Source organism: Ptiloglossa arizonensis, chromosome 13, assembly GCF_051014685.1.
Source record: "Ptiloglossa arizonensis isolate GNS036 chromosome 13, iyPtiAriz1_principal, whole genome shotgun sequence".
NCBI classification, from domain to species: domain Eukaryota; kingdom Metazoa; phylum Arthropoda; class Insecta; order Hymenoptera; family Colletidae; genus Ptiloglossa; species Ptiloglossa arizonensis.
This window is the reverse complement of record NC_135060.1, coordinates 7,157,244-7,181,621: the sequence shown is the minus strand read 5'-3', so window position 1 is coordinate 7,181,621 and position 24,378 is coordinate 7,157,244. Positions and strand designations below refer to the sequence as shown.

The following is a 24,378-nucleotide window of genomic DNA, read 5'->3' as shown; positions in this document are numbered from 1 at the left end:
TGACTCAATTAACGGAATATACGAAGAAACAGAGTTTTATTTCTTCCAACGAGTACATTTTATCGTTTCAATGAATACACATGTCTCGTTGAAGTGTTCGTAAAAATTCTCTCTATATCGCGTATTATTCTTCGATACCCATGATTTTGGCCCGGAAGATTTTGGAAATCAAAACGTTTGATAGGCGTCACGATCTTTTTTCCTAGGTGAACGGTGCACGATTTTCACCGCTCGAATGGCCCGAGCACCTTAACCATACCTTCTTTACGACTTCCTGTTCGAGCAACGCTTTTTCGTCGGCAGGGGAACTCGATTTTACGCGCGGACACCCTCGATGTCGCGCGACTGCTTCAAGAAGGGTGTACGTCTCTATTTTTGCGGACATCTCTCGTAAATGGACGAGAAGAGATTAAAAGCGAACCTAGATTCCTCGTTTCTCCGCCGAGCGTAAAAAGTGTCGTTGCCAGGAACGGACAACGCGATCGATAATCAATTTAAAAGATTTGAATAAAGTACAGGCAACGTTTCCGCGTCAAGACGCTTCTGTCGTCGAACCAAAAGGTAAACGAGCATATTGGCTAGTTTTTCTCACCGTTTTTCTTATGCAGTCGTATTTGTCTTTAAGAGTCGAATCTCTTGATACACGTGTTTCATATAAATTAGACATTACGTACGTAGAAAGCTCGAGAAGTTTTCTTGAGATCTTTCTTCGGTTTTACAAGTTTTTCTTCCCACAAAAATACGTTCCTGCAAATTTGTACGAGTACGAAAAGAAACGAATGACAATAATGAAAGTAATTTCTACACAAATATTTGTATAAAAATACATTTAACCAAAATAGATAGGTTTAGGGACCATTTACACGAGGATACGTAGATATACCATTGAATGTCGTTTCACAATTTTAACGGAAATTGAAATTCTTTTTTAACGAAATTATATATCTTTTTAGATCGATTCTTCTGGAAATTTTGTGCGCAAAAGTATAACGAAAACGTGTTGTTCGATACTGAAATTCGAGTACTTTAAAATTGATTCGATGCATTAGGAATTTTTCTCAAACCTTCAGCAGCAAAGTATTATTTTTGCAAGCAATCTGACATTATTTCACGTACGCTAAACAACGATTGTACGTTTACAAAATACCTACTATCAAGATATTTAACCCGGATCAGATTATTCTAACGAAGTGTGTCGTTTTTGCGCGCGCTATGTAAAATGTATGTTTTGCAATTTCCGTGGTGAATAAATTTCGAAAAAATACTTAAACTTCGTTGTGCATACATCTCTTTAACCAGGAGAGATCTTTGATAATCCGAAATAATTTTATTATATATAATTTTTAGCGAGTTGCATGCCGCATACCTCTTCAAAGATAATTACATGCTCGGAGTAAAACCTAATAATTAGGGTTTCTGGCCGCACGACTAAACGTAGGGTTAATAACTGGGATATTACTGCGCTAATTTTAGAACCTGCAAGTTTTTTAATTAGCAGCGATTGTTGAACCGTTCGAGTTACCTCAAAGACGTTAAAAGCTTTAACATTTTTACGACGGCTTGTAAATACGTAATTGTAAATATATATCTTCAGAAATTATACCGCGTAATTTAAATTGCTTCTCTCGTAATAATTATTCGCGATACGAACGAGAAGCAATATATCGTATTCCGTCGGTATCGGGGAGGGAGCAATATTCCCGCGTTTCGTAACGTATTTTTATTCGCGAGTTCGCTCGAAAATTGTATATTTCTCTTCGGAATTTCTTGTTTTTCGAAACTCGAGATCTCGGTGTTCACCGTCCCGGATTCGACGCCACCGGTGAAATCACGGAGGAAATTCTCCTCCGTTCTTGTAAATATGCGAATTCTTTTGTTTTCGTAAAGTCTGAAAGAAGTCGAGCAGCGGCGTTGTATTTCCTTCGTTTCCGACAACTCGTCGTCGGCTTTCTTCGGAAAGTGATCGAAAATCGGCAATGTATCGCGGTGTGCGCGCGTCTGGAATCTGTAACTTCGACTGTTGTTTCAGCGATCCCAATGAACGTTTTTTTTTCTTTTTTCTTTTTTTTTTTTTGAGGGCCGTTAACTCGCGAGTGGTCAGCGAATTCGAAATAATTTAAAAGTTCTCGCGGTATCGAGCCAGGGGACGCTGTGTTTACAAACCGGTCGAGCGGCGTTCGATTTTTGAAGTTGAAACGCGAATAAAATGCAAATAACGCCTCCCCACGAACTACGAACATCTACCTAGGAAACACGAGAACTATAAACATTTGGCAACCGCGACCAGATTATCGTGTATTTAGCAAACAGCTGTTTCGCGGTAACTTCCGCGCAATCGGTACGTGCTCGGATTTTATTTTTATCTCGGATCAATTTGCAAGAATCGGGAACAGTGTTGTTACGGATAATTGTAAGATTATTGTACGAAACTTGTGTTTTTTAAATTCTACACGAATGCAGAGTCGAGAACGTTACGTATCGCATAAGAATTAAAATACCACCCGAACGAACTCGTACGTCGAGAATCTTAACACTAGCATCAATTCCCATCGTAATTACGTACAATAGTCGTAACTAATTGTGTATTTTAGAAATTTCACAGTTCGCGTTCGATAATAGTTTCTTATCGGAAAAGTCATCGACGTGGCGGTATAATTATAAAAATATACAAATGGAGGGTTATCGTTAGAAAGAAGTGCGTTGGTTTTACATACGTATCGTTTATTTCTCTCTGTCTTCTGAAATGGATCAATTTTCGAGATAACGTCAAACATCGGGGTGTGCATGCATATATTTTTAGCGGAAGATCTCTGATAATCCGAAACAATTTTATCGTGCATAATCGCCAGGTAGTTGCATGCTGTGCACCGTTTGAAAGTAAATTACACACTTGGGAAATTACGTAAAATTATTTGTTTACGAATTTATCGAGAACTTCGGATCTGGTGTTTTCAATTACATCGACGAGACACATTTTCGTACCACGTTCTCGTTATTAGAAAACGATTTTTTGGCGGAGGAGAATTTGTAACGAAATTCGAACGGAACGGAAATACTTTTGGAAGTTCGACGGTGGAACAATTTACCGATTTTCAAGAAATATCTCGTTATTCCGCAGCGATACCTTACCGAACAACCTCGAGGTTCGGATACGAATGGCTCAACTTGGGATCGAACTTCTGGAACATAACTCGCTCGGAAGTCGACGAGTGAGTGCAGCTCGATAAGTTTAATACCTCTGCTTCGAAAGGGATTTTCCGGCACAATGTGCATTCGTATTTTGTCCCTTGGTAAACGATTTTTTCATGATTCAGACTCGCAGCGAGCACTCTTTCGTTTTTGGTAAGAATCGAAGTCGTGTAGAATCGGTACGAAAATTTGCAATGGTGTTAAAAATTGAACGATTCGCTTATTCGAAGTTTTTCATTACTCGTGGTATATCTAGTACAGATAATTACATCCTACACCATTCTTGTATTAGTGGTAATTGCTCGTAATCCTAATAACAAGTACAGGAAGGAAACCAACACGGTAGAAACTGTTGAATACAATGCTCGAATGAATGGAATTCCAATTTCGATTAGTGCAAAACTCGATATAACGAGGATTGTAATTTGATACAATAGCTGGTATTAGTTTGGTCATAGTACGTACGGTTCTTTTAATTACTTGCGCATTCGTATACGAACATTGGTATGCAGTTTTCATTGTCTATGGTAATTTCATGTATGAACTTCATTAATTGGCTTATTACCGTATGTTTTGAATACACGCAAAGAAAATATGAGAATCGAACATGCGAAAAGAGATACGATTCCAATTATTTAGGTTCTTTAACCATCGTATACGTACGTAGAATGTTTTATTTATCGATATCCTTCTCGAATACCTTCGTTGATTTTCATCGATAAAACTGTCCAACGGAAGAAAACATCGTTAGACAGGTGTTTCGTCCGATAACATTTTTCGCAACTTTCCAGATTTTCTCGTTATATATTTCTACGTCGAATCGTGTATTTTTTTGATTACGAAGTTACCGCAAAGGATATTATTTCATTTACATTTTTACCACGGGACGAGTAACTTCTGTCTGAAACTTTTAATAAGAGAACAGACATTCACGAGCCGCAAGTTGGACGAAATTCTCATATCTCGCGTTCGGTATTTTACTTCTTTCTTCCTTCGATTCTTACGTTAAACGAAACAAAAGCGACGATTTTCAGAAGCATTGACGCTTATTCTTCGTAAGCGAGTCGATGGATTCCCACAGTGGTGGAACAGGTGAAAGGAACTCGGGTGTCCACTCGTAAAGTACAAACCAAACACGTTTATGGGGGAAGCGCGGCAGTTAAGTTGTTTTCGCGAGTGTTAAAACGATTTCGGTGTTCCGGCGCCGGAAAAATCTCGGACGTCCGACGCGACGTCGAAAGAGTGCTGTGTCGATTATAGATGGGAACTTGGGAGACTTTGCAAGGTTAAACTCTCGAGTTTGACGTTCCGCCTCGCGCGAGAAGAAAAAATAATAATAATAAACACCTGGTCCCCGTTTCCAGAAGTCCATTTACCGCGTTTCGTACGCGTCTGAATTCCAGCCTGGTTTCTCCGGAAACTGGTCGAGGACGCGACGACATCGAGATCTCTCCGAGATTCTTCCCCGATGTAGAAATATTTATACAGGGGGTTTCGATCTGAGAGAAATAATAAACTCCACGGTACGATTGTACTCGTGAAACTATTTAACTTACAAAAATCGAAAAACTGTATACATCTAAAAAATGATTATCCCTTTCGCTATCTGCGTTATTAAATTATACAGATACAGCTTTTACAGATCAAGCTTTCGTAAATCTATTTAACTTACAAATTGAAAAACTATATTTATATATCTAAAAAATGATCATCTTATATTTTAAGTAATTCTTTATATTAGATTCTTGAAAGAATCTTTTACATAATGTGAGTAACTCGGTCAAAAATATTTTAATTCAAAGATTGCGTTAAAGATTGCGTACAAATTTTAAACGTAGAAGTTTCTCTTCTTGTCAAGGGGGCCGCGTTTGAGAAGATTTTCCAAATCTCCGCGATTTCGAATATACAATACGTCCACACAGGGTCGCTGTATCGATTTATCGATAATAATCGTGGCAAATACGACTCGTCTCTGGCCGAGAAACGACGCCGACGCGTCTCGAATGCTCAACAAGTTGTTTCCCTCGGCTGGTTCGCCCTCTCTTCTCGAAGCCCTTTTTAATCGCGTCGGCGATTCAGACGTCGCCAGGAGAGGAAGGAAATTTTCGGTGAATGGCTTCGACACGGTGGACGAGACCTCTCGAGGAGGCGATTCGCAAGGACAATGACTTGTATCGTAATGGACGCGTTAATGGCGCCGCATCCGGAACACGTGCTGCGTTCGTCGGCCTTTTTCCGCGTCCCCTTTTGACACCTTCCACGTGTTCGACCCGATGAATGCGTCTCGTCGAGACCGGAAGGAAGGATGACCGTGGATCGCTAAGAATAACTCGTACTGCATCGTGTTCTGGAGCACGTGGAACCATTTGAACGCGATACTCGAATGTTTTATTTTTAATTACATTCGTGGTAATTCTACTTCTCTGGTATTCTGTCCTTCAATGTACCGATCGATTCTTGTCGCGCGAGAACCGATTCGAAAATGGATTATGCGAGTAAACACGATAAAGAAAAAAAAAGGTTCGCGCAAACTTATATCGTATTTGACCTTGTTTTCGAGTTACAGCGAGTTTTGCGTTGCAAGAATTCTTTCGATGGATGGAAGTAGTCGCGCAGCATGCCCATTGACGGTATCGGTACAGTTTGCGAGAGAATTGAACGAAAACTTCCAGCAAATCGGCTGGAGATTCTCATTCTCGAATGCAGAGGGTAAGATGGTCAATGGTGGAGCGTTTACTGGCTTTGTTTCGACGAAAGGAGGTAATTTCGAACACCTTTTACGAAGATAAGCAGATGCAGTGCATCAATGAACAAACTTGCTATAAGTGGAGAAGAAGGTCAAATAGCAAATATGTTTACACGAACCTTGTTTTTATCGTTTCCATACGCGGAATTTATCCTCGAAGCGATGCCCACGCGATGCGAGACACCCTGTACGTTTAGAGGCGTTTGAAGTGCACTTAAATGGTTATCAGCGACGATGCTTCGATACTTTAAACGGAGAGGTGTAACGAGAGCTACTGGTTACAGTATTCGATAAAGGTTACGAGTATCGTTGACAGTTTCTCTTAGGATCCACACCAATCGTTTATCATTTCGAGATCTAGAATCTTCGTTAGGGTTACATGTTTGTTGAATACCAGTTCGTTTGTTGCACTCGACACAAATCGAGACTTCGTTCTTGAAGTTACGTGTCCATTGTGGTCGATTTCAAGTTTATTGTTTCGCCATGATTTTATCTTTATTCGGACCGTAAAAGATTTTGCGCGCGCTTCCAAAAGCGAATCAAGGCGCGGAATTTGTTCATTTATCGATTCACCGATTCGAACGTTTATCTTTCTAGCAATCTACCGAACGCGATTCTATTTTCAAACCTCCTATTATATATTAATCTTTAACGACAGACGCGAGCTCGTGTTTGTCCATTGGTAATCCACGTTTATGAAAATAGATCTTCGAATTTACTCCAAAATTCAATTGTCATGGAAAACACAGATAACAGAAGCGTTACCATGAATAGTGATTTATAAGGAAACTTCGAGTATGAAGACCCAATCTCTACCAATCTCGAAATCAAAATTTCCATCGTACGAGTATCGACGTTATCCTTCTCGAGAAGAATATCTCTCTACACGAGAAAATTTTTATCGCGAGTTTAAACGTACCTAAAAAACATTCTTTTTTTTCTTTTCTCTCTCTCTCTCTCTCTCTCTCTCTCTCTCTCTCTCTCTCTCTCGTGTTTTCCATCGAAAACAAGGATATCGTTCCGCACCTCGAGGATGAGATCACTGAAACGCACCGCGGAGCACGGGGAAAAATGGCAGCGGGCGCTGGAGGGAAGAAATTGGTAGGCGCCGCACGTACTCATTCGCGGAATCGGAGATCCCGATCGGGGCGGCTCGTGTTTGTTGTCGTTCTTATTAGTAACCTTGTTCGCTATTAGCGACCGCTTTCATTGGACCGGCAGGAATAGGAAGTAACGAAGGATAGCCGAGCCTGATTAAAGTTTTATTACGTCGCGATCTGGGAAGGAAAGACGAACGATACGCCGGCCGTAATTTATGGAAGCGACCAGAGAGAACAGATACATCGATGCCGTGGATTACAGCTGTCGAGTGATTAATTGTCCCTGTATTAGTTACCGCCAGTGCGTAACGGCGTCGATTAATTTCCGGTTCGACGGTTCCCTTCGTGCAACGCTCCGCCGAAAAACACGCTTTAGCATATTCATAATAGCGACGCTCGAATGGTAAATACGAAACCGAACGATCCTCGTGTAATCCGTGGACGATGGGTTTAAGCGATCACCGGCCACGTGATATTACACGTGAATTTTCTCCTATTCATGGTCTTATCCCCTTCGTATGGATTCTATCGTATCGATGTACGTTATTGTCTCGGACAATTTACGTTATTGTCACGGTATAAAACAACAAGGTATAAAATAACAGTTCTTCTCTATTGTGCTACAATTTTTTGGAGATAATCAGATGCATTCTAATAAATATAATCCAATATTTACCTATGTATTTCGATGTAATCCAAAATTTAACAAAAAAGGTTCTAGTCGACACGATTTCCAAAGCAATTTGATTTTGGGATACACCGACAAAGGTAAATTTCATTCCGAACATTAACGATACGATTCAGGAATAAATAAACTCCTCGGTAATTTTGTAACGTTTTATTTATCCCTTCGATGTTCCAATGATAATTAATCCCAGTAAACACCCGCACCTTGCATCGAAACGCCGGAGAAATACACAGATTTCAATTCGAGAAGTTGATCTCTCCCCCCTAGTTGTATTTTTAATTTTGAAAACGTCTCTCGAACAAAGGAGCACGAGTTATTTGGCACTTTGTTCGTCCGTTTCTGTTGTCAGGTGATAAAAATGTACCTGACGTACCGACTTAAATCGTACACTTTGTGGGATTTCGTATCGAGTGACTCACCCCGCGAGCGCAAGCTCGAAAACGTTTTCGAATTGATTTCGTTTTCGCGCGAGATTCGCGGAACCGGTTATTTTCGCTCCCGTGATAATTGATATCCCCGTGATCGCGCGGGGACGACTTTTGTAATTTATTTAAATCGAAGTTTCTCCTTTCGCCGACTTTCTAAAGCGCCGCGGCGTTTCCGTAGGAGACGCATCGCCCCCGGAGGATGGGAAGGGACGGAAAACAATTACGGCAGCGAGTAACTTTAATGTTAATCCGTTTCCTTGAGAATCGGCCAACGGCTGTGGAATTAGGTGCTACGCGGAAATGTCGGTCAAAGTTTCACGCCGTAAGAAAATAGCGCCCCGGAGGCGTAAACGCGGAATTAAAATGGCGATTTCGTTTCGAAGCCAACGATTCACGATTTCGTACCGTTTAGCCGCCAATTATCAACATCTAGGATTATTAAAGGAGAAAGCGAGAAAGGGAGAGAAAAAAATTGTGAAACCTTCTTTACGACTCTTCGTTCCAGGCCGGCGTAAGAAATTCGTCTCGAAGGATTTGTATTTAATTAGTATTTAATTGTCGTTCGATTTCGCGTACCAGTGATGATTTATTCCTATCGTAACCATTTCAACGGGTGAAACGCTCGAGTTCCGTATATCGTGCGTCACGCGTTACGTGAAACGTTAACCTCCCCGCTGTGCACTTTGTATTACGTATTAAGAGGGAAACGTTCGTTTTTTTTTTTCTTTTTCAAAGAGCTCGAAAGAAGTTTGACACGAACTCTAAAGTGTAATCGCCTCTCGCGAACAAAAGAACGCCAGGGCGTCGACGTTGAAGCGGTAAATTATCAAAAACAATGAAAGAAAATGGCGCAGTCGGTTCTTGGACTCTGTCCAGGATAAGATTAAAACAAAAAAAAAAAAAAGAAAAAAAGGGAAGAAAAAACGCGAAGCTTCCTGCGAAATGCTGGAAAACGGCGGAGTGAAAGAGCCAGGGAAGAAAAACCTGGCGAACAAAGTTCGGCTAATAACCACCGACGGAATGTGGTTAGGAATATTTTCGTCGAATTCCTCCGTTAATGGTAATCGACGTTGCGAGTAAACGCATTCGTTTGAAGAAAAAGAACGCGTTTATCGTTGTTTTCCAGTTCCGTCGTTGTATTTTCGTTCGTGAGATTTTGCGTTCGGATCGGGTCAACGACGGATCGTGGATCACTCGAACGAAAACTCTGATCGATGATCGATTCAACGGAGTGACGAGAGACGTTTCCCGATATCTCGATCGTTCCGTAGCTCCTAAACGTGATTGAATTTTAACTCGCTACAAAGTGATTCAGGGCTCGTCGCGCGTCTATCAAGAACGATCAATTATTTCTAGCCGACGTGATCGTGGAACGATCGAGGCCGGCAAGAACCACCGATCGGAATTCCACGACCACGACCATAAGTCTCAATCCCTTTCTTCTAAAATAACTCGGTGAGTTCTGATACACTACCTGGGACCAATTATCCCCGAACAACGCGGTTGCATCGACGCTCTGGCCCCGAACCCGTAGATCTCTTAACAGAATTCCACGAACACGGCTAAATATCTCGTCGTGATCTCGAAGACCCTCGCGCTTCGGGATTCGGTTTCGTTATCCACGCATCGAAACGCACGATCCACGTGGACCCGAGGATACTCGTGTGTCCAAACATACTGATCGCGAGATAGTCCGGTAATTCCTACAGGTCCATCGAAAGAACGCAACATCGAGAAATATATCGATCGTCGATCGTGTCGAAACAACCGAGAGAGATATTTAAACGTCAAGCTCGAAACTATTGGGTTGCTCGGAAAGTCATTTCGTTCTCCAAAATGGAGAGTATGTAATTTAATAAAATGTTTGTACACTCTGAAAAAGAATCGTGTTTCATTTTCACCAAAAAGAATGAAATGACTTTTAGAACAATCCAATATATTCAACATTCTACGAGACATGTTTCTACGAGAAATAGAAATATTTGATGCACGAAATTCGCACTCGGTGGCTCGAACAAGTGTGCATCCCCTTGACCTACTTTTCGTTTAAAGTACAAAAGTAGTCTATCTTCTCGGAACGATTTTATATTTATGCGATCGTAGGACATACATCTTCGAATGTACATACACATATCTTCGAATACGATTGTAGATTCAAGTGAGACATTCCTCGGATGCGAACGTTTAATTTAGACCCTGGAATAAAGTACACAACGAAGATTCAACGACACTCAATGTCGCTCACAAATTAACGCGGCGCGTATTAGGACACTCGACATTGTATATGTGTACATTGTTCGTGTCAAGATACAGTCGACGCGAAGTTGGCACTTTTACTTGTGGAATAATCTCTGCCAAAATCGCGTACCTCGTGCAACCGTGCAGCAAACATCGTGCACCAGAAACGTGCAACATTCTCGTTCGGACGAAAGTTTCAAAGAAATCGATAAAAGATAAACAACGTTGCAACGGTTGCTCGTCGAATGAAACGTAGAGCTTGAGTTACAGAACGAAATGTATCGCTATGAACAAAATTTAACCGTTGGTTCGGGTAAACATTGCGAATAAATCACTGTAGGTTGGTTTTATTCGAATAAAATGTTGCGCATCTCTGGCACCGAATCTCTCGTATTTGTCGCAAAATAATGTAGCGTTTTCCAAATTGCCAAGTATTCGTAATATCGACCGAGACGTGTAGATGACATTCAGTCGTTACGATCTTATCCGTCCAAACAACTTTGTACTAATTATGGTTTACAAAGAGGAGTAACGAGTATTTCGAAATACGATTCTTTCCAAATTCAGCGAGATACACGATAATTATCCGTCTCGTTCGAATTCGTGAAATTTGATCAGTTCGATAGGACAAAACGACTTTGATCAGATTTTTCGACAACAACCGAGGTAGACAAATATACACCTGCCTCGTGTCTTCGTACATTGTTGCTGAATACACGATTGAAATTTCTCAGCGATGCCTAAACGTGTTCTCCGGATCGAGCGTAATTTCGTTTCTAACGTAAACACGAGTTGTACCTTATCTACTCGGTTCGGAAGATCGGTACTGGATATCGCGTAGCGTGATCGATGGGAAGGTCAGAGTCGTGGACGTTACTCTCCGAACGATGAAGTCAGTTTGCGAAGACAAAGCGTGAGAATCAACTCCGCTGATGAAAATCATCCGGGTTCTAGAGTCTCTGAACGATCTTCGGAACTCGAGACTGACAACGAGCGTGACACAACACGGTGGGGGATGTCTTCGTGACAAGTTCTCGGACGAGACTCGTGTACAACTTTCCGGGACACTGTAATTACAACCAAACGCGTCTAATTATCTTCTTGTCGCATCGATTAGCAACAGTTGCGAAGACTTTGGGTAAAAGAGTCCTCCGTTGCAACTTCGTAAACCCTTTCGTTGACCCGGTGTCGAGGCTGTCCTCGATCTCGAAGCGACCGATACCGTGATAGCGGTATCCTCGACTGATCGTTCACCCGCAACAGAAACTCCGAGATAGGTATCGCTCCATCTTGGCTAACAACCGAAGATTAACGAGTTGCTTCATCCGCGGACGTCCACGCGTCTAGAAGCGTTCCGTCCTCTTGCGGAAGAATTTTACCAGCACGGTGGTGAAAAAATAAGAGAAGAGGTATCTCAATCGGAGCTCGACTCGATGAACGCGTTCAAATTGGAAGGAGAGACTTCGAGATGTGTCACGCTGTCCCTGAGATTGTGTCGCTCGGGGTTGCGCGGAGACATTAACGTCCCTTGCGGGAAGGGGAACGAGGAGACGGATCGTGCAATTTATGGCAGTGTCGCTTGTAGGCGAGGTTATGACACCAGGGGAAGTTTATGACTCTGATTCCAGAGATTTTTCTTTTTTTTTTCTTTTCATTCTCGTTTCTCGTTTCCGAGAACTGTAATTGATTTCTATACGGTCGACGCGAACGAGAAAAGATACGTCATTTTTCTTTTTAATTAACGTAATTTAATATATATATATATAGTTTCTTTTATAAAACAATTTTTTAATCGCAAAAATTGACTAATTGCCTTCGATTACCGCGAAACGTGGAATATGTTAGAACGTTACCGAGTCGAAGAATTGGAAGAATATACAACTGCTGCTAAAGCAGATTGTATTGTATATATCCGTCGGTAAATATTTGACTTTCTTTCGAAATCTATCGGTTTTTTCTCAATTCAGTTGAATTCGTGGAACTACAGGTTTGTATATATTCCCACGGAAGATTGTTCCGCGCGTTGAGTTTCAGTTTACGATGCAATTACGACCGAGCGAAGGAACCGACGGTTACTAGGAACGCAGAAATTTCGTGGCTTGCGAAACGTTCGCGGGAATCAAGGTCGTTTATATCTGCGCGAGATCCAAGTTGAAATAAAATGCGAACAAATTTTATCTGTATCGCTGCTCTGTACTTGTTCGTTGAACAATTGCTTCGATCGTTTCTCGAAACTCGTCCATACGGTTTTATCGAACTGGCGGTAATTATTTTACGGAAAATTTCGAAACGACGAACATTCCTACTCGCAAACATCGTGAAATGTTTCTCGCGCAAATCTAGCTGATTTCCGGAAATTTTAAACGATCTATCGAGAAGTCACGCGAGGCCAAAGATTCGTCATCGTGTGATTACACATCGTGCAATTCGATCGAAATTTGCGCCAACTTGGTCAATTTATTTTAAGAGAGTCCTCGAATTTCGAAAATTTCCGAAACTGTTTCCCATTTTCGCGACCAATGATGCCCCGATCGATTCAAGTTGCATTTGTTCCGCATTAGCAGTTCGTTCGCGCGTCACGGGTCGGTCGAACATAATTCGATATTCTTGGAGTAAAGCGATCCGTGATGGTGCATGCTCTAATCGCGGTTCACGGCACGCTTGGGTAACAGTTAAACGTAGCAACATCGTCGCGCGTCCGCCGCGTTAGTGTAAATCGACCCTAATAGTTTCGTTTTCTGAGGTTTAGCGACGACTGGAGTTGCGCACGTACGAATAATACGGATGTGATTATCGGGCAGCTGTAAATTGAGGAAGCGGTAGCAGCAACAGTTGCATATTACGCGGTATCGTTGGCCCGTCACGATCGGTTGTCGTAATTAATGAAACTGTCCTACGATAACTGGCTGGTTTCGCGAACGGTTGTTCACGGCATTGAAAATGTATCTGCTAATTGGTAGTACACGCGAAGTCTTCGTGTATCGAAAAAGCAAGAACGGACCTTCTTAATTGCCTAGGAAGTAATAGTATACGTCTGGTTTTTGCGGCGCGAGTAGTTTGCGTTGGAATAATATTTTTCAGCAGTTTCCATGGCTGACGAGTTTCTTACGGATCGTTCGTTCTTTCGTGAAAGAATCTCCGTGGATTTCCATTTCGATTTCGTCGTACTCGTTAGACGGACGGAGTTTCCCGTATACTTTCTCCATCGGGATCTAGTATTCGGTCCTATTTTCATCGATATTCTCGAGGCCTGGTCAGTGATAAAATCGGTTCCTCGTGACTCTGAATTGCTATCCGTCGTCGCGTTATATTTACATCAGCACTGTATTTACATTAGCTTCGTGTTCTCGAACTCGAACGCTCGTGCTTCGAATGACCTTCGATGCTTCGAAGGATTGGTTCGTAGACGAAGAATGAAATTTCGATAACACCGAATCGCGAACGGTCATTTCGTCGATGATTCGGTATGCTCGTATTCGATCGAGTTTCACGAACAGTGTTTCACGAACAGTGTTTCACGAACAGTGTTTCACAAACAGTGTTTCACGAATATTGTTTCACGGTCGTGCGATGCCGTGGACCAAAGGTGGTCTCGATTCGAAAAGCGAAATTGTCGAGGAGTTGGCGCCGAGAGATCGCCCGACCTCGACGTGCCCTAAGGGCCTTGCAGTGAAATTGCACGCGTCATTACTGGAGCGTAGAGGATATACCCTGGGCCGCGTTGCGTATCCGTGTTAAGTAAATTAAACGCTGCCGCACAGGCGTCCCGTCACGGATATTGTGTCCCCTTATTCTCTCTACGCACGATACCATACATCCACGTGTACGTACACAAAACGGAGCCGAGTAAACATCAACGCTGGCACAGAGGATTGCACGGGTCCAGGACTAGCCTGGCATCGATCGGAGAACAAGTCGGAGTTGATATTTCGAATTGTAGAACGTGTACCTACACCGATGTGCATTCATGGACTTGGATCGTTGATATATTCCCTCGATTCGATCGAATCTATCGATTATTTCTCGTCTTCTTTCAACGATATATTTCGCGTAATTCGTCGTTGTACGATTTTTTATTTAGACACTTTGTTCGGGTTGTTTAGTTCTGTTTGAAATTTTCTTAGGGACCGTGTTTCGCGCAATCGAGAAATTGAATCGCAAATCGGTTTTATAGCGCAAGATTATATAGGTCGATAATTATATATTCTTACGTTCTCGAAGGAGATTACTCGTAACTATTATAGATGGAACGGATTATCGAGTTTGTTTTTTTTTCTTCATTTTTTTGGTTTTTTAAATCGCTGATTGTTTCCACATTTGCGTGGCTCTGTAATGTACGAAACACTTTGTACAGAACTAAGCTAAAATTGTATCGTCGAAGTTATAAAAAGAACGTACGCAGAGTGGTCGAATATATTTTTACAGGCCGGTTGTTTCATGAATGTAAATGTTTTCCCTTATACGAGAAGGAATTCACAAACTGTGCGTTTATTTACAAAAAGGTGTTTCTTAAGTATACGTTTAGTAGCGCACTAATTTCGTCCATATAGGTGGGTTATTATTCATATAGGTTGGTTATTACCCACATAGGTTAATATTTTAGGTGAAGAGGTGTAAAATGAATCGAATATTATCGACGAGTGTCGTATTGTTTTAAAAAAATTCATATCTGTCGTTGAAATTTTGTCTCAGAGTTTCAGTCGGTGTTTATTTCGAGGATCGTTTGTTAATATTTGTTAATTGCATTCGGCAAAAATTGAAGAATTTCTTTGAAAATGAATTACGAATGGCCCGAGTCTATTCGATATCAATTTCCCTTCCCGAGTAAATTTTTCTTCAGCTTTGAAAAACTGTTCAAATCGACCAAGGTTGAATTTGTTTCCTCAGCCAGCCTTTTTGTTTTTTACTCAGCTCTGCAACCAAGAATAGAAACAGAATCCATAACAATATCGATTCCGAGGTCGCGTACTAGTTTCTCGTACCTCGTATCATCGAGATGTTAGGAAACTATACGATACGTTCCGGTACCAAAGATCTGGTACCAATATAAAATCATCAACGCTTCTTTGTTCCTTCCCACGAATTTTGTTAACCGTTCAACGAACGCAAAGTGCCGGTCGCAACCTAATCCCGCTCTTCCCGAAGTACGACACGTTTTATAAAAAATTTATCGAAGACAATATCGAAAAGGGAAACGAAATGTGTAAAAATAATATCCACGATACGATAACAGAGTATAAACAAAAATTAACAAAAGAAACGCAATGACAAACGAACAGTACCTTAGAAGCAACGTTCTGTGTGTACATAAAGTAATCTCTTCGATGTTAAATATATTTCCACCGTCTAAAAGTAAAATACAACGAAGAGCTAAATATTCCATTTCCATGACCGCAAACGTAACATTTCGTCGATAAAAATATGCTACATAATTTTCGAATACGTTTCGACGTCCCCTATAATCTAACTAAAAAAAAAAATGTAGGTCCTGTTTAAAAACTTCTACATAATTCTCCTTATCGTCGTCCATTGTGCACTCGATACAGAGAAATTCCTTTCGAAAACTCTTCCCTGTCAAACAGCCATAAACAGCCATAAAAAGAAGATCGTTAAAACTTGAAACACCTCGGAGAATCGCGAAAGAAATCTTCCCGCCTCGGAGCGTGAACGAAGCCGAATCGTTTCCCGCGAAATCGAACCCTTCATCCCCTCCTCGGTCGTGGAATTGATTTATAAACGCAGACGGTGTCGACTTATTCATTCAGAACAGCGAACCGTTAACCGGTTACGCAACCGCGTCCACTCGCACTTTTGGCAGCCGGTGGTCGTTCTCCGATCAAAGTCAGCACCTCTCTCCCCCTTTCCCTCCCTGCTATCGGCCCGTTTGATTCGCCCAGGTGGATTTTCCGCGAACGACTCGCACGTGTGTCCGTGGTCGTTTCAGGCCGCGGTGTACGCATCGTCGCTCGGAGCACGCGTGCACGCGTGCACGAAAGAATATATCGCGCGCGTAGAGCCCGTGTACACGTATACGTGTGCATTAGCGGACCAGTCAGCGTTTTGATCTCCCACCAGTCTTCTATTGTGGCGAACGCGGGGACCAGGCCGGCAACAAGCCATCCTGGTAGCAGCCAGTCGTTGCCTAGACCTCGAGACCGTCGCGAGCGTTCCTCGGGCCTCCTCGAGCACCTCGCTGGAGGACGCGACCGTGCATTCTCGTGTTTCGCTCTTTCACGACAGGGAAAACAACGATCCCGCGTAGTGCGGTCGCGTAGTGATCGAGCAAAAGTGATTCGCCGGGACCAGTAGAGTGCACCGCTGCTTGTGGGGTTAGTTCGAGGACATGAGACTGCGACCACGGGATGCCACCTTACTGGTAATTTGGTTCCCGGTGACAGCTCCACGGACAGCTGCTTTCAGAAGGGATCGATCCCTCGAACGTGATCGGGAAGCTTAACCCCCCCTCTGGGCAATTTTCAAACTACCGATCGTCCTTGTTTCTACGTCGAATTTAACCAACTTCGTTGAAACACTAGGATTCTTTTATCGTAACCAAGAGGGGAACCTTGGGGGCAATTTTCGAGAACTTTGTCGAAGATTTCTGTCGAAGAACTTTGCGTGGAATTTTTTTATTTAGAAGGGGGCTTATCGAGGACAATTTTTGGGGAAGTTGTGCAGAGTACTTTGTACGGAATTTTTTCATTTAGACAGTATTGTGGGGGTGTATCGAGGATTCAGAGGAATTGCTTTTTTTCTCAACTGGTCGCCAACTCGTACCGTGTCATTTTTGAAAAGATTATGCAACTACAATGTTGAAAATAATTACAGAAGCTGGTCCACGGTGCCAGAGAGTCGAGTATTCGGTGAAGATATTTTTGTATTCTATTCCGTAATTGTTCGATGCAGTGTAACGTTAAACTCGAGCAAGTATTCACCTGTGTTTATCAGTGTTTCCGACATTTCGTGCTCTTTACGTTTTATAGCAGGTGTAAGTAGGTTGCGCGTTGTAATACGTTTTACACGAAGTCCGCGGTGTCGATAATTGGCAATTAACGTGTCGACGAGATTAAGACGTTTACTTTTCTTTATCGATAGATATTTCGTTTCCTTTATCTTCGACGGAGCGACTCTATCGCGCGAAAAACACGAATTCTCCGCCGATGGTCGAAGTTGAATTGCGTTGGATGCAGTCGATGTACGGATGGATGATCATCCAGAAACTCCGCGTGACTTTGGAACACGTGTCGGATCGTTTAACGAAACTCGTGCGTGACTTCGGAGACAAAATTCGACTCGCAGAAGCAATAACAAAAATTTATACGTTGATTTTACGCTTTATCCTCGCGAAAAGTGAGATAATAATTTCATCGACGCACAATTGCGTGTTGTATCTTTATCTTCGAAAAGACGTGAAATAAATTTTACATCTCGGGAAAAATAATTAATACAGAGAAATGTTTCTCGAAAAGCTCCGTTTCGTCTTCGAGAGTATATCGTTGCGCATAAACGACATTGTGCAAATATCCACGAGAAACAATCAACCCTGTACCGAAACCCTCGACAAGCTACAAACTTGGAATATCGCGTAACGAATCAACGAGGGCATTGGTATTGGAAACCTGGCGCTCGTCTCGGGAAAATACACAAAAATCATTTCTAGAACGTGGCGAGTGTGTTTACAAAACAATCGAACTCGTGTACGATGCACGAGACCTTGATCCTGAAAATTGAAACGGTACCGTTACCACTGGATCAATTCGATGGAAGAATTATTGAAACACCGAAGGTATCCGTAAACCGGGTCGAAGCAAACATTTACGCGAGCTGCGCGTGTTATCTTTGCGCGTCGAGTAGATCCCTGAAATATCCCATAGAATCCGCGGTTTCTCGTACAGAATAGCACACGATACCCGATTAATTTCCCGATGACGAAACAAACGAGAGAACCCGCGGTCGCGTGGATCTCGTTTCTGCTCGAGTTCGTTTTAGTAAAAATGAGATTTTCGCGGTTCACGCTGCACCGGGGATCGAGGAATATAATTCCCACGGAATTGTGCATAAAATATTCTCGGTCGCGTCTCCGATGATTATTCGTCGAGCGCGATGCGGAACGATTCGTTCGGTGGGAAAGCCGGTGGACGCGCGGGGCCTTGCGCGTCGTCTGCGATGCAACAGGTGCAGCGGGTGCAGCGGGTGCATTTGAATAATTGGAACGAACGAGCGAATGGTCACATCGGGGTATCTCCACGGAATCGATCGCGGTCCAAGTGAATTCGCCGCGAAAGGGAGGAAGGAATCGCGTTGGGTGGAATACCACGGTGTCTTGGTCGTTTTGCGGAATCGAATCGGAAAAATCGTCGGTTGGAAATTATGACGGCGTCCCGGAAAATCCCACTTTCCTCCCCTTTGTCCGGAACAGCCGATCGGAGGGAATTCCGTGTCACGCGCGGTCTTCGTGGATGCTTTTTCTTCGTGTAACCGATTCGGAGCTTTGTCACGTGGGGGTTGAGTTTTTATCGTGGTTCTGAAACGACGATCCGTCGAACGAATCGTTGTCTCGTGGTTGTTCTTGCAAATAGCGCGACGCTCGTGAAAATATTCGATAACTGCGATCGTCGGTGTTTCATTCGCCGAATAGAAGCTCTCCGAACATTGTTGAAGCTGTTGAGATAACTGAACTGTGGATGCTCGTGCGCGTGAAATGTGTCATACGTGCGCGTAAAACTGGCGTATTGTTTGCGCACGTGTAACCGTTGCAATGTTTTATTAAACCTTTGAAAGTTAAACATCGTGTTCGTATGTACGTCGTGTAACCGAAATGGGCGGAATATGTAAAAGTAAAGGGTACATTTTTGAAAATCTCGAACGATGAAAAACTAGTACCGCTCCCGCTTCCGTATTTTGAATACTTTCTACGAAAATATACGTTTGCACGAACATCAGCAATCTAAACGCTGATCTCAATGCAACGGACGAAGTAAGATGTAGACAAAGTGTAGCTATTTTTGGAAATCACGAGCAACGACGGCGCATTAATCGATTGTTCATTAAATCGACGTTCCGACCGCACGGGAGTGCGATTTACTTTAGAGAACTGCCTCTTCGAATAATACAAATAACCAAAGATACGCGACTCGAAACACGCAGCGTTGTAAACGTGTACAAAGTAATTATCGGTACGTTATCGACAGGTGTAAAATATTTACTCCAAACGCGAACCGAGTACGATCCCAGAGGAACTGACGAAAAACAAGCGTAGAGCGTGGATCGTCGTCTTGGATTTAATTCGTGCTAGTTGTTAAAGAGTCTAACAACGTGTTAATTGACTGTGTGAATAGTTCTGTGATCCTCGCATAGCTCGTGCGTGGAATAAATGGTTCGTTGCTGTTACATACGTTGCTGCTGGGGAATTCTTCGAATGGTTCCAAAGTATTATATTCCCAATAATCGTTTCGTGGTATCTGTGACGAGATTTGGAAAACTTTGGGAACGTTTTCTTTCCGAAAATGGGATTTTCAAAAATCGATTACCACAACGAAGATCCATTGAACGTTTGCTTCTTCGACGACATTTGCCTCGAACGAACATTACGCGTCGCGTTCGTGGAGAACTTGTCGCTAATAGAAACACCTGACGCCGCGGTGAACGATCGTAAGTTGCATTCGACGGAAGTTGTTGAAGAATACGGTCAAAAGTGTATCTTCGGAGCCAGGAAGCGCCGTGAAGAATTATTGCTTGGAACGTGACTCGCGAATTTCACGGCGAGGTACAGGTGCTCGGCGTGACCGTCGTGTATTAAAGGGTTAAGCACCTGGAAAATGTAATCTTTTCGCGCGGCTGAAGTGCGCTCCGCGAGGCTACGTTTTAGAACCAATCTCCTAGCCATAATGTATCCACGGAAAGATTCCGGAAACGTAGAAACGCGTCGACGTTTCGACTGATCGTTGAACGGTTTCGGTCCGTGTGTCGTTCGATGACAACGACGACGAGCGCGTTTTATATTTAGAATCCTTCCAAGGTTTTCGATTCGACCGTGATCGTTCGTTCCGATAAAGACCGCTTCGTCTCCTAACTCGTTCGAAACATTTCCCATCCGACACGGTAAACAAGTTCTTTCCTCGTGGTTTCCGTGCGTTGTAAACAAACGTGAACAAGGGAACGTTCCCGTGGATGTATTTATTCGACGATTTTAACGAAAGCGTTCTTCTTTCGGCTACGAGAAGAGAACACGAATCTCCATCTCGTTCGTCGAGTTCTCGTTTCGTGACTGTCACGGTAACGCGAGATCATCGTTTCTGGTAAGAATTTCGCGTTATTCACGCGTCCGTTCGAACGAAGAGTCCATTGTCCGGCCCTTCGAGCCGAAAGTTGACCATCCTCGGATCGGTACGCAATCGCGAAACGGTTTACGATTCCATGACACCCGTGGAACGATAGTTCGTTCCTTGACTTTCACTGTGGCGTGTTTGGTCGTTCGCGAACCGTGACTCGACTCTTCGAAAACGATGCACACACCCACCAACGCGGCTACGTTTCGTTGTTCCACGGGGTTCGTCGAATACGTCGGCTAACTTCTCGACGAGAACGGAAGGGAAGCGTGCCGTCACGTGCATCGATCGATCATCGATCGTTTCGTCGCGTGACCGGTGAATCCCGATGATCGTACGGTGAATCGGGACTCCCTCGGTACCATCGAGCTCGGTTCCTGGGCATCAATGACGATGTCGAGTACGGAAGATCTGCCTTAGCCGCCCAGCGGGATGCAAATGGTCACTGATGTCGTCTTATTGGCGGAATCGCGGTCACTTTCCGGACCGTTGTTTCGCGACGGATCGCTTCCGGCCGATAAGCGGGTTTGCGTTCGTGGAAAATTAGACCAACGACGGGATCGAGCATTAAACAGTTTGTGCTAGACGTCCTTGTGGATGTCCTCGATTAAGTAGGGCTTTTAACCGTAGGGCGTTCCTCGGGTCTTTCTCGACCCATTCGGGACGCATTTCTCGTAATTGAAGTTACTTGGATAAACGTATATGTATTTCTTCGATTCTCTCGTTGTATCATCAAGGTTGAACTCGTTCTCCATTAAGACGCGTTTTGTACTTTTTTTAGTTATCTCATTGCGTCGTAAGGTTAAATATCACGAGTTTCGTATATTTGAGAGATTTTCAAACCAAAGACTTCGGTGTACAATCGAACGTAGAAACGTTCCAAGGATGAATACATTGTAGTTTTGCTTTTCTGTTAAATAATATACTTTAGGTCGACGTTCTTCTAGAAGAATCACTTTAGGGATCTTTGTCAATGTTTAAAAGAAAAATAGTAAAACAAAGTTCACCCTTGTCTGGGTTAAATGGAGCTAGGAATTTGAATCGATTCTGTCGAATGTTTATCGACGTCCATTTGAAAGGAATCCATCGTTCACGAATATTTTCAACCGTTTTATAATCAGCTTACATTCGAGAAACGTGCACGCAATATTTCACCCCAAGTTCTCTTTAACTTATTCAATATCTGACCGGCGTAATGTATTTCTTCGTATTTCTTTTTTTCTTCGACAGATATCCGACGATTAGATTCAGTTTTATAAGAAGAACCGAATGGAAAGTTTCACCGAGAATCGATTCGATTACTAAGAGATAAATCTCGAGGGTAAACTCGTTTGACAACGCGGAGGGTGTCTGCGCAAATATGAGTCTATTTTCCGGCGTCCAAGTCTTTTCGTTGGGATCGATCGCTGGAGAAGATCTACCAGCCGTTTTCGATTCGATCTCCCATTATCCGAGTGGAATCGCCGCGATTGTTGTGTTCGAACGAGCCGTGAATCCTTTTCACGTGTCATCGCCACGAACTCGTTCGTTCCAACGACGTAAATTGACGCAAATTGTCACCGAGCCGTCTACCATCATTCGTTCGCTGTCTAATCGACTCGTAACGTTTTGCTCCGTTGTCGATTACACGCGGTAATTAAACACCGAAATACACACAACACTGTAAATTCTTTTCGAATTTGATCGTGCATTTGAAACCTTTTTTATTTCCAATAATAAGGTTCGCAGTGTCGCTATCACGAGGTTGAATAACCGAAAATTTGATAATCGAGAACGAGAGAAAAATCAGAAAGGTCAAGAGACGATCGCATCTTGTAAATCCATCGTTGAACACGAAGCTTTCCAAAGTCCCCATACGATTCTCCGTTCGCAACCCCGTTCTACTTTTCGTTGATCTCGGAAAAATCGAATCACCGAATGGTACGAGAAGGGTCTTGGTCGATCCCTGTTTGGTCGATCATCGATCGCCAGGTTTCGAAATGAAAATCCCGGTGCGGACACGTTATCGTCACCTTGATTCGTGGGTTATTCCGCGGCCGGCACGGACGTTCCTCTCCGGCGGGCGCGACAAATTGAGAGGTTCAATTAGCCCGGTGACGATCTCGGTAGCACTCGAGCGAGCTCCCGGGAAGCCGGCGACTAATTATACGAGGGAATTAAATCGACCGCGTAAAAACGTCCTCGTGGAAACGTGCGTGCGCTTTGCACGTCCGCATTCTCATAACGGTCGGCCGAGCGACGTCGATTTAAATACCAACGGGCCGGGGGATGGCGGGGGCCGCGTCTACCAAGAGGGAGAGGGATGAGAGGAACAGGGGACGAGGGGGGTACCAATTAGAGGGGTTAATTCCTAAGTGATTTATGGCCTGAAAAGGGGAGACAGAGGCGACCTTACGCGCGTCGCCTAGCCTAGAATTCTTGCGCAATCGTTCGTCCATCGTCGTCGATTATTTATTCGCGCGTTAATCGGCCGTACCATTTATCCCGGGTATTCGTGGTATCGAACGACGCTAATTAATTCGTCGTTCGACGATGCGTAAATCACCGGGGCGACCTTGCCAGAGGTACGGTTCGTCGCACGGACGATGTTCGCGATACTCGCGCCGAAACGCGATACGAATCCACGCGAGAACGTGGAATTTTGTTTTCGAGCCTCCCGGTGACTCAATACTTGGCAAGTTGCGTACGCGGGACATTTTATTTCGGTGCTTTTGTTGCGGTGGCCCGAGCCGTAGCTGCGTTTTCTTGCATAATTCCGACGAGGGTGGGACCGTAACGCTCGAGGAGATCGCGCGCTCGAACAGAGCCCGTTTCGCAATACGGTCGAAGATTTTACGTCGCTAACGCGTCGGTTCGGGTCCACGAGCCATCTTCGAGCTGGTAATTTATGGTTTTGTTCCGTGGCTGGGTTTCTCCAGACCCATCGGAGACCACGTTCTCGAGATTTACGCCGCTCGAGGCTTCCGATCGCCCGCCGGTACCACGATTTAACGGTGTTCCGCGAAAATACGCGACGACGATGCGCACTCTTCGATCGTCTTTCGACGAGTCTTGCACGATTGCGTCGTGGATCGTTGGACTTTATCGATCTGCGGCCCAAACAACGCTGGAAGAATCTAGATCGCGTTCGAACGATTTTTTATCCCTGCTGATATCGGAATCTTTGAATAATTGGAAGTTTCTTTCGCTCGTGCAAGAGGGACCGTTTAAACAAGAACACTCAAATATCTCAGTCAGTTGAGGTTCTATGGAAAATGATCGACAAGGTCGTTGGATTTATTTCTTCCATCTCTACGAGTTTCTCTGTCGGAAAACGGTACCGTTTGAAAAGATATTTATAACCTTGAATTCTAATAAAGAACACGATCTTGAGAAAATAGTAACGCTCACGTTTGTCCCTTCAAACTTTGCACCATTGTCCCGAAGGAGTTTTCACAGAATCGTGAACGACGGAGATATTTTAACGTTGTTTCTGTAAAGAATCCAGCACCGGTACCTCTTGCTCTTCGGTTCGTTGAAACAGTTACTCTTGCAGTCGATTGTTTATATTCGACTCTCGAGCTACTCTGATGCACCGTTCGACTTAATTCGACGCGCCTCTTACTCGCCAATTTCGCGCTATTTGCCTTCACGAACGAAATTCGTCGCTAGGTTTCCGCTC

At 43.4% G+C, this 24,378-nt stretch overlaps 1 protein-coding gene across 4 annotated transcripts in view; it reads left to right on the top strand.

Moving 5' to 3' along the window:
* The window catches only part of Fhos (Formin homology 2 domain containing), a 287,057-nt gene that overhangs the window by 156,651 nt on the left and 106,028 nt on the right, over positions 1–24,378 (top strand). The window contains exon 1 of one of the 4 annotated variants that reach the window (XM_076325747.1): positions 16,618–16,765. The exons of the other annotated variants lie outside the window; for them this stretch is intronic. Coding sequence (XP_076181862.1) covers positions 16,752–16,765 — 14 coding nt within the window. The 5' untranslated portion in view covers positions 16,618–16,751. Of the gene's footprint in view, positions 1–16,617; positions 16,766–24,378 lie in introns of those variants that run through there. 4 annotated transcript variants of the gene reach the window in all.